At 53.5% G+C, this 10,854-nt stretch overlaps 1 protein-coding gene across 7 annotated transcripts in view; it reads right to left on the bottom strand.

The window, feature by feature from the left end:
• The window catches only part of SLC4A2 (solute carrier family 4 member 2), a 57,351-nt gene continuing 46,497 nt past the window's right edge, over positions 1-10,854 (bottom strand). For all 7 annotated transcript variants that reach the window (XM_081834197.1, XM_081834196.1, XM_081834198.1 and 4 more), the window contains 12 exons: positions 9,826-10,010; positions 9,513-9,738; positions 8,954-9,157; positions 8,592-8,740; positions 7,766-7,960; positions 6,558-6,788; positions 5,913-6,002; positions 5,325-5,491; positions 3,981-4,234; positions 1,916-2,085; positions 830-1,003; positions 1-658 (listed from right to left, as the gene is read on the bottom strand). In XM_081834197.1, coding sequence (XP_081690323.1) covers positions 578-658; positions 830-1,003; positions 1,916-2,085; positions 3,981-4,234; positions 5,325-5,491; positions 5,913-6,002; positions 6,558-6,788; positions 7,766-7,960; positions 8,592-8,740; positions 8,954-9,157; positions 9,513-9,738; positions 9,826-10,010 — 2,126 coding nt within the window. In that variant the 3' untranslated portion in view covers positions 1-577. The remainder of the gene's footprint in view (positions 659-829; positions 1,004-1,915; positions 2,086-3,980; positions 4,235-5,324; positions 5,492-5,912; positions 6,003-6,557; positions 6,789-7,765; positions 7,961-8,591; positions 8,741-8,953; positions 9,158-9,512; positions 9,739-9,825; positions 10,011-10,854) is intronic.

Genomic DNA, 10,854 nt, shown 5'->3' with positions numbered 1-10,854 from the left:
CGGCTTCCTTCTCTTGCTTTATTTGCCTCCGTCGTTCAGCAAGGAATGGGGCACAGGGCTCCCTTCCGCCGCCCCCCAGCCTCCCCACAACGCATCGTCCTGCCTCCAGCGCGGCCCTATGGACCTGCCCCACTCACTTCCTCCCGGGGGGGGGGGGATGCCCAGCCCCACTTTCCTGGGGGCACCTCTTCCTTGGCCTTCAGCTGGGCATGGTTGGGGAGGCAGTGCTCCCCCAGCTGAGGGCAGAGCCCCTGCCCCACTGCCCTTGCCGGACGCCTCGCCCTAAGAAAGCTGCACTGAGATTGGATGGGGCTGGAGGGTGATTGTCTTTGGGGGCGAGGGTGGGGCACGCCCCCCGCCCCCTCTAAGGCTGGCGCAAGGAAGCAAAGGGGTGGGGGTGTCTCGGGGGTGTGAGTGTGCTGAGCGCCACATGAGGCGGCTGGGGGATGTGGGGCGACCCCTCTGCTCCGGGGCAAGAAGGCACTGGGGGTGGGGGTGGCTGGTCAAGGCACTGGGGTGCCATCTCCAGGGCCCTTTCCGGCCGCTGCCCTGCGGGTCTCCATCCATGCTGCCCACCTCACACGGGCATGGGCATCTCGTTGTACTCGTCCACCCCTTCCCTCTCATCCAGGATGGGCTCGGCCTCGGGTGCGTCCAGCTGTGGGGCAGAAGAAAGGGGGGCTCAGCGGCAGCGGGGGGAGGAGGAACGGGCTGTTTCTGCTCCCCCGCCACCCCCGTCCCGGGAGCGGAGGCGCCAGCGCAGCCCGCTTCCCCCCTGCCTTGTGAGGGCTCTGCGCCTGGCGGGGCCTCCTCTGCGTTGGCCACTTACACACTTCATCTCCCTCTCGGTGAAGATGCGGCTGAGCAGGCACATGCGCAGGGGGACCGTCAGGATGAGGATGAAGGGGAAGGCCAGCGAGGCCACCGTGGACATGACGGCCCACAGCACCGCCAGGCAGGCCAGCTGCAGCAGCGTGAAGAGGTGCATCCGCAGCGTCCGCACCTGCAGGGTCACAAGCGCAGCGTCGGAAAGGGGACCCCGGGAGGTCATCCGGCCCAACCCCCGGTTACAGCTCCAGGATCCCTGGCAGGCGGCTGTCCAAGGAAGACCCACAAACGAGGGCAGAAGCGCCCTCCGCCTTCCCACCTCACTGGTCCCAGAAGAAGGGGGGGGGGGCAGACATGCTTTTTGAGGCTCAGACTGTGATGGGGGTCCCATCGCAACCAGCAACGAGGTCCAGATCACCCCTTTCCCTTTCCAGTGGGGTTTTTCCATGACAGAGCCCCACGTTAAAAAATTAAAAATTAGCTGCTACAACAGATTTTGATTAAAATGTCTGCCCTGGATTAGCTCACCTGTCAAAGTCACCGGGCTGAATAAAAATGCCCAGTGCCATATAGTTTTCCGGGCCCCACCTTGGGCAAAGTATCCCTGCCTTGCAAGGGGTTGGACTGGATGACCCTTGGGGTTCCCTTCCTACAATCCTGTGATTCTTTTCTGAGCCACACATTTGCATCCCAAGAGTTTCCTGGCCATGACACTTCCCGGAGACGATGCTGGAAGAATCTGAGCGCTCTTCAGCAGAACAGCCAACTTACCGCCTTTACATTTGTGCCGCTGAGTCTCAGACTTTGGGATTGTTGAAATAGATGCCGCTAGAAATTAATCCGTTTCAGTCATGCAGCTCAAACTGGGTCAACTGGACCCATTTTTTTTATTTTTTTAAAAAGCAATGTGGACTGAATTCGCTTCTGGGCCCCTCCTGTGGAGCCAGGGGCAGAAAGACCCTCTGGACTCTGGGGAAATGGGGCTCCGTGGGGTGCAAAGAGCCTCTCCTGGGTCTCTCCCCTGACCCCCCATGGGAGACCCACCTGCCCCCACCCCAAACCCCAGGCCAGGGCCCTCCCTTCTGACCTTCTTGACGTAGGTGACGTCTGGGTGGTGCTTGGGGGGCATAAGCAGGAGGTGGAGTCGCTCGTAGAACTGGATCCCGTTCAGAGAGGTGACACCCATGTAGAGGAAGATGCCAAAGAGGACGGCCAGGGGGATCTTGCGCAGAAGGTCGCCAATCACGATGGACAGGCCTGGAGAGGAAGGGGGGAACAGGGCGGTTCAGCCAGAGTCCTGCCAGACCCCAACACCCCCCCAGGAGGGGGGCAGAGGGGGGTCTGCCTCCACCAATGCCCCCACTTTGGGGCATCTCCATCAAGCAAAGTGCCAAGATGGAGAATGCATGGAGAAGTATGATGACGCATTTATACAAAATATAGCCATTTAAAAATAAACCCGAAAATATTTGGGTAATGAAACCAATACCTAGACAAGTATATGGAATAGTAAGGGTTAACTCTTAGGACTCATCGAAATAGCCATTTGATTGCACTATAAAAATGAATCACCAGATGGCGCAAGACAGCAGGACATTTTAAAACGTGGTTTTCCATAGAGATTTTACCTTTTTGTTATTCTGACTTATTTATAGTGTTTTTCCTCCTGTGTCTAGATCAGGGGTTCCCAATTAGCTCATTACTGAGGGCTCCCTATTTTTCAAAACCAAGCCACGGAACCCCTACTTCTGAAAATTTAGATAACTCTACGGGAGTTACCGCCACAAAGCAATTTTTGGAGCAAAATGTGGGGTAGCCCCTAATAAGCAAATGATTTTAGGTATACTGAAAAACAGACTAGGACTGAGCGATATCTGGTTTTCAGCATAGTGACGTATCAGCAGCTAAACATTGTGATATCCCAATATATGTCTGAAATTGGAGATCAGGCGTGGGGCTGAGGGAGCAATCCTAGAGATTAGGTGGTTGGGGGGCACACAGATCTGGCATGGGGCTGAGGGCTGGGCAATGTCAGATTTCCAACATTGTGGTGTATCACCAGCTGAACATTGCGGTTTGGTGAGACGCAGCAATGTTGAAATGAGCTGCATTGGCTGCTGTCTGGGGCCAAGGCAGCTACCTAATTCTGCCCCCGGGCTCAGCTGCAATGCAGGAGTTTAGTAATAATAATAATAATAATAATAATAATAATAATAATAATAATAATATTTATGCCCCACCCATCTGGTTGGGTTTCCCCAGCCACTCTGGGCGGCTGCCAACCGAATATTAAAAACACAATACAGCATTAAACATTAAAAACTTCCCTAAACAGGGCTTCCTTCAGATGTCTTCTAAAAGTCAGATAGTTGTTTATTTCCCTGACATCTGACAGGAGGGAGCCACCACCGAGAAGGCCCTCTGCCTGGTTCACTTCACTTCTCGCAGGGAGGGAATTGCCAGAAGGCCCTTGGGAAGAGGACCCTGGTGTCCGGGCTGAACGATGGGGGTGGAGATGCTCCTTCGGGGTCCCCCTCAGGGTCCTCCAGCCCACTGTAGGGAGGGGAGCACTCCTGGTCCTTAAGACCCCCCCCCAAAAAGCAAGGAAGTCTCCCTTATTATTGCATTTGCCTTTCTCTCCCGCCCTCTCCTGGTTCTCCTCTTTCTTGTCCGCAACCACCCTGCCAGGCGGGCTCCCCTGAGCCGTCCCTGGTGTGTTTTGTCAGAATCTCCACTCGGCCAAGCTGATAAAGCTCATCTTCCGGCCGAGCCTTTGGAATTGCCTCCCGACGAATAATGAATGACCTGAGCCTTTGATGAGGCTCCAAGGCACGTTCCTCCATTCAGTAGACTTTCCAGCACAGGAAAGAGACGAGAGGTTTGGGCTACATAGCAAAGAGTTTTATTTCTAAGCTACACAGACAAAGAAGACATCCTCTCTCTGTGAAAGCAGAGAGCAACTGAACAAAGGGACAAAGGAACAAAGGAACCAGGAAACCACTAACGTCACATCCCGTCTCCCATGAGACTTCCAACAGCCTGGAAGGTCTCTGGAATGTAAACAGAGTCCTGTGACTCCAAGCAGCTGCTCAGTGGCAAACAGAAACTATCATGTTTGTGGGGTGGGCCCCCTTCCCCGGCCAGCGACTCACCCACAAGCAGGGCCACCACCAGCCCGGTGACGCGCTGCTCCTTGACCTCCTGGATCTTGGGCTTGTCCCCGGGCGCCACGGCCTTGCTCATGACGGTGAGGGCGTTGGCATGGGTGACGGAGCGCACGGTGGCCGCTGCCAGCCAGGGCAGCCCAAAGAGGGCGCAGAAGCCCCCCATGGCCACAATGAGGAGCAGGTCCAGGTGGAAGCCGGAGCCCTTCTGGAGTTTCCGCTCCTTCTTGCTGATGATCAGCCTGGGGGCGAGGAGATGATATATAATGAATTGGGAAAAAAGAAGTTTAGAATAACCCAAAGCCTTCCTTTGAGGAATTCTAGGAGCCAAAATCCCAAGGGAGCAGAAAAAACCCTTTATGTACGCAACCATGGCTACATGGATGTTACTGGCCCAGAGATGGAAAGAAGATAAAATAGAAGAATGCCAGATCTAGTGGATGGATCATGCCGAAATGAGGAAGATCAAAATTTTAATAACCTGATGAAGAGAGCACAGCAGAGGTTAGATTTTTCTGAGAATCCTCTGGAAAAACAATCTCTCAAAGGACCTGTTGATGGTATTTTACCATTGTACTGTTGAGAGTGTATTAATTTATGGTCTCTGTGTGTGGTTTGGGAGCTGCACGGTCAGGGAAAATACAATGCTGTCCAGGGTTGTAAAGACTGTGGAGAGAATAATTGGGTGCACTCTTCCCACCTTGGATCAAATCTATGCTTTTAAATGCAGTGTAAGGTGGTCTCTGTGGGAGTATATTGTATTTAATTATGGGGTATCAGAGTTTTTAGGGGCTGACCAGGTTGGGATAGCTGGGATAGCAGGCTTGTTGGGTTTTGAATGTCTGATGTAGATTTTTTCCAATTTCGTTGTTCTGTATGTGACAATGACAATAAAGATTATCGTATTGTAAAAATAAGGAATGGGGGAAAATTATATTTTACCTTAAAAACTATTGCAAACAGTTGAAATCGTTAGTAGGGTTGGCAGAACGCTTGTAGTTTAATGATGAACTTTGGACATAATGGAGATGTGAAATATTTGGACTATTATAAAAGATGCAGGAGGAAGTGATTAATAATAGGACCCGCAAAGGGGAGGAGTCCAGGAGATTCCTGGGAATATTGCTTTTATGTTGTATGTTGGTGTTTGTAAAATTTACAAGTGAAAACCAAATAAATTTATTAAATGAAATAAAAATAATATTAAGAAAGGAACTGGCGCCCCCTGAAACCCCTTGGCCTGCCCTCCCCTCCCGATTCCTAGAGAGGACCCCCCCCCAGGCCAAAGGGTCCCCCTTGGGACAGACCCCGGGCTTCCTTGGCGTGACTCACGTGGTGATTTGCGTCTCCATGAAGATGAGGATGAAGACCAGGACGGCCGGCAGGGCACTGGCCACCATCATCCAGACGGGGAAGGCCTGGCTCTCGCCCAGGGGGTTGATCACCCAGCCCCGCTTCTGGGGGTCCGTGACCGAAAAGCCGTGGGGCACCGAGAGTTTCTGTAGGGGAGGAGGGGAGAGAGGTGGGCAGCGGGTGAGGGAGAGGAGAATTGTAGAAGGGGTTCCGGGGAGGAAAATGGCAGAGGGATCCCCAAAGGTCATCTATTCCAACCCCTGGCAATGCAGGAATGTCCACTAAAGGAGATAGCCAGGCACCCTCTCCTTAAAAACCTCCAAGGAAGGAGGTTGTGAAGATCCAACAATCTAGGCACAATAAAAGGAACTCTCAAGACACCAGCAAATAATTAAATTGTTGTTGTTGGCATTATTATTATTATTATTATTATTATTATTATTATTATTATTGGTATTGTTAACTGTTTCTGCCAAGTTCCGGTCCAGCCCTATAACCACTGCACAGCACTGCCTGCCTCCTCCGTTCCAGGATTCTTGGGGGCACTGAACCCGCCTGCCTGCTCACCTGTGTGTAGGTGTCTCGGATGCTGTAGTCCACCAGCACCATGATGAGGATAGCGATGGGCACCCCAAAATCCCCAATCACACGCCGGACCTGCCCAGAGAGAAAGAGGGAGAGACTTGCTCAGCCCTGGCCTCCAAGAGCCGTTTCTGGTGAGCATGTGTCTTTAAGGGAAGGGGCCTCTGAGGGTGTGCAGAGTGCCCCTGAGACCCTCCTGCCATCTGCCCAGGAGGCCTCTGCCCCCTCTCGCCACCCCTCCATGTCATTTTTAATTTGAATCCCATCTTTCTCTATTGCTGCATGCAAAGCGGTTGCCAAGCTGAAGAAACCCCAAAACGTGCAGTGTAACAATACGATCCAACGCAAAAATATATAATCACAATTTTAAAAGGTTTTAATATAAACATAACGTAGAGTGGCAGAGTTGGGAAAGACCCCTGACTGAGGGTCATCCATCTCACCCCACTGCCATGCAGGAACTGGTGACGGGATCATCCAATCTCTGCTTAAAAACCAAACAAAGCAACATTCGATAATCTACTGGACACATAAGACAAACTTTCGAAATTCCTGCAAATAAGGGAATCCTCTCTCTGGGCAATTGCGGCCGTTCTCTTGCTCCCTGACCCCCACCCCCCGGCCACGCACCCGTCCCGGGAAGAAGCGGCTGTTCTTGAACTTGCGCAGGAAGAAGGCGATGAAGAAGGTGCCGGCCATGAGGACCAGTGAGAGGAGGGCCGTGTTGGGCTGGCCGGTCACTTTGGCCGCGGAGCGGACGGCCGTCCCGTTGCCCAAGACCAGGGTGGTGTTGCCGTCCAGGCTGATGTCGCCGGTGCCGTTGGCCTTGGTGCAGCTGTTGAGCGGGTGCTCCTGGAAGATCTGCCCAGAGACAAAACCTTTCCCGTTTGTTTCTTGCAAGGAATCCTTATCCTTGCTTGGTTGGTTTGTATATTGTTTCACAGAATGCTTTTTAACTGGTTTTCTACTGAGAGTGTATTTTGGCAGTGGTGGCATCCCTCTATCTCGAGAGACAATGGAGTCTGCCTCTGGGGATGAATTCAAACTGCTGCCAAAATGAACTCTCCGGGGCACAAGATATAGGACATAACATACAAATGGAACACTGGGAAAGATTATGGAAAGTGAATTTAAAATTCACTGATTGCATGTTGTTAAAAGAGAACTATATGAAAATGATGTATAGATGGTACATTACAGCTGTAAAAATGGCAAAAATGTAGAGAACAGGCTCCAACAAGTGTTGGAAATTTAAAGAAAAAGAAGGCACATTTTTTCATATGTGGTGGGCGTTGTAAAATAATCAAAAGCTATTGGGAGATTATTTATAATGAGATGAAAAAAAATGTTTAAGATAACTTTCTAAATAAAAAGACCAGAAGCTTTTTTAGTAGGCATTTCAGGTCAAGAGTTGCCAAAAGAGAAGAAAAAACTAGGATGCTGTTAGCCCAAAGATGGAAAAGAAGAATGGCAAGAAAAACTGACGGAATACGCTGAAATGGCAAAATTAACTGGAAGACTATGAGATAAGGATAACAGAGACTTTAAGAAAGACTGGGAACCATTTATGTTATCCCTACAGAAACAATGTAGAGAGATGGACGAATTAGAAGGTTTTGATTAAACATTTACAATTACCAAAACAAACGTAGAAAATACAACATTGAACTCGAAAAAACAAGAAGAAAACAACGATAAATATATTAGATTCCAAATTAAGAATAACAAAATATGCAGCAGAAATCTGTGGAAGAAGGTTGCAGGGGCTGCCCAGGCCTTGGGGTCCCCCTCATACGCTCCGAGCTTCAGGGCCCCCCAAATGTGGGTCCGCCACTGACCTTGATAAGCTTGAAGAAGGTCTCGTAGATGAAGATGAGGGAGATGAGGAAGGCGAAGATTTCCTGCGTGAAGCGGGAGACATAGCGCACCAGGAAGCTGCCCTCAAATGCCACCATGACCAGCACGATCAGGATGAGCCAGAATCCGATCCAGACGCGACCCACCAGGTAGTCCAGGCCCTGCGAGGTGCAGAACTGGGGCGGGGGGAAGGACAGGCAGTGAGGGGTGTCTTCCAAGGGCCCCCTCCCCACAGTCCTGGGTGGGGGGCACCTGTCCACCTCTTTCTCTCTCTCCCCTCCCTTGGCAGAGAGATGCTCTAGGGAGAACCAGTGCCTGTGGGGTCATTGAAAGATAACGCCATCAGGCTGCAAGGGGGACCCCCATCCAGCCCAGCCCCCCTTCTAGCGGGAGACTGATTCGGTGGGCAAAGAGGTTGGGGGGCCACCAGCCATGGATCCTGGAGCTGTGACCCCTTCATTGCAGGGGTGGGTTGGACTACAGGACCTCTAGGGGTCCCTCCTGCTAAGGAAATACCAAAACCCTACTTGAAGGGTTTTCTCTAACCTGGCTGCGCTTTCTTGCTCGAACCAGACCAACGCTGAACCTGCAGGACCAGATCGGGACAAAGCCGGGAAACCTTTGCAGCAGGGAACCCCGAGTTTGGAGATTTCCAGCCCGGCGGTTATAGGATTTCCCCCCCCCCCCGCCCTGGGCCTTCGGAGGGGAGAGGAGGTCTTGCAGGATCGCAGCTCCGACGGGGAGATTCAAGGGGGAGACGGGACGCTAGGGAATCGGGGGAGACCCCAACCTCCTGGAAAAACTCACCATGAAGAAGGCCTCCTCGAAAACGAGGAGGGGTCCTGAGAAGCCGATGACCAGGAGGGGCTGGGCGCCCAGCAGGCAGAAGAAGATGCCCTGGACCGAGGTGGAGATGATCAGCTCCGAGACCCCAATCAACCCCTGCGTCTTCTCACCTGGGTTTTTTTTTTGGGGGGGGGGGAGAGAGCAAGGCTCAGAGGGGGCTGGCCTACCTCGCGGGGCTGGTGTCCCAGAGCACCCCAAACCCAGCCTCAGCCCTGCAATTCCTGGGAAGGGCAGCTCCCCAAAGGCGCAGGCAGTGCGGGGTCTGGCCAGGCCAGGCCGGGCGGCCTCTGTGCCTCAATGTGGGGCGCTGGCCCCCCACTCACCTAGCAGCCCCCCAAAGGTGATGGCCGGCGACAGGGCAGCAAAGTAGATGAAGATGATGGCCGCCAGGCACTGGGCGTCCAGGGCATCCCGGAAGTCGCTCAAGTATTTGGGGTAACGGCGGCAGACGTCCTGGACCAGACCCCCAAAAGGGCGCCCCGTTCTCCGGAGGGGGTCCGGCTCCTCCTCCTCCACCTTCAGCAGCGCTGTGGGGCAGACAGGGGGCGGCAGTGAGGGCGTGCCCCCCCAAGAAGAGACTAAGACCCCCCCAACGCTGCAACATATTTCCACGGCTGTGTTTAACGAGTGGGTGTTCGTGGCAGGTGGTTGGACTGGATGGCCTCTGGAGGCCCCTTCCAACTCTGCAATGCTATGATTCTCTCGTTCCCATATATATCCCCGGAACATATATATTTTAGATAACAATGGTAGCATTATGGCAGATCAAGTCATTGCATTTTGGCTCATGAGCTTTCCAGGCTACTGTCGCTTTGAGGCTGGTTTTGTTGCAATATATTTTGATTATCGTTTTTATTTATTTTGTATATTTATTGTATATACCTTTCTCCTCGGGGGACTTGGGCTCCATGGCGGCCCCCAGGAGGAGGCGCCGCTCCTGCTCCTCCCTCCGCCGCAGCATCTCTCGCTGGAAGTGGGCCACGCTCCGCAGCAGCTCCTCGCCCTGCACCTCCGAGGGAGGAAGCACCACGCTGCAGTCCAGGAACTCGTTGATGGCGTGGAGCAAGTCCTGGCGGTCGTCGGCCAGGTAGGCGGCTTCGTGGAATTGCTGGGGGGAGACGGGCAGGTGAGGCTGGGGAGGGAGCCCCGCTGGACGGGAGAGGAGGAGGAGAGGGTGGCGAGGATCGGGGCCTACCTTGTCGGACATGAGGGTGGAGATGGAGCGCCCGATCTCATGGTAGTCCATGTTGGCACTGCTGGGCCCCAGCAGGACAAAGAGGAAGCGCACCGGGACGGGCACCTCCAGGACCGAGTCCATCAGCGCCGCCTCCTGCAGCCGCACAAAGGCCATGGTGGGCTGGTCCAGGAACTCCACGCTGCCTGCGGGGGAAGAGGGGGCAGCGGATGGGGGCCAAGGACCAGGATCCGAGCCACAAGAAAGGGGAGCTTCCTGACAGCCAGAGCTCTGGCACCGTCTCCCTCGAGATGCTCTCCTGCCTGGCAGGCTTTGGAGCAGAGGCTGGACGGCCACCTGCCGGGGGCACTTGAGCCGAGATGTCCCCTGGCATGGGCAGGAACGGGCACTTCAGCTCAGCGCTGCAGGAAGGTGTTGAACCTGTCCTGAATCATCCGTCCTTCCACCTCATGCAGAGATGTAAGCCAGGAGCCAAATGGCTCCTTAAACCAGACTGACAGGCGCCAAAACGGAACAGCTAGTTGCCATTTGGGGGCCAAAATACAGCTCCAAAGTTGTATTTTTCAATATGACTTGTTGGTTCTGATTGTGCATATAAAAGAGAACGGATAGGATTCTGCATCTCCAGATGGTGGAGACGTCAGGCACCATCCTGGCAACCGGGCATCTTCACTTGGCCACAAGTGGCAAATAGCCAGGCGCAAAGTACCGTATTTTTCGCTCTATAAGACGCACCAGACCATAAGATGCTAGTTGGCTGTCCTGACTTATGGGATAGCTGCGCGCAGCCTCCGCTGGGCAAGGGGAGCCTTCATCCCGCTGCCGGGGAGAGGCTGTGCGCGGCTAAGGCTCCCCCAAGAGCCACGCTCCCTTTAAAGAGCGTGCAGAGCGTGTGTGCGGCTCTTGGGGGCTTTTGCCCAAGGAGGGAGAAGGGCAGGGGAAAAGCCCCGAAGAGCTGCACACACGCTCCATGTGGCTCTTTAAAGGGAGCACCGAGCAGAGCCTCCCGCCTGCATTCGCTCCATAAGA

This window comes from Podarcis erhardii, assembly GCF_964252035.2.
Source record: "Podarcis erhardii genome assembly, chromosome: 12".
NCBI lineage: Eukaryota > Metazoa > Chordata > Lepidosauria > Squamata > Lacertidae > Podarcis > Podarcis erhardii.
The sequence above is the reverse complement of the archived record's forward strand: the minus strand, read 5'-3'. Positions and strand labels throughout refer to the sequence as shown.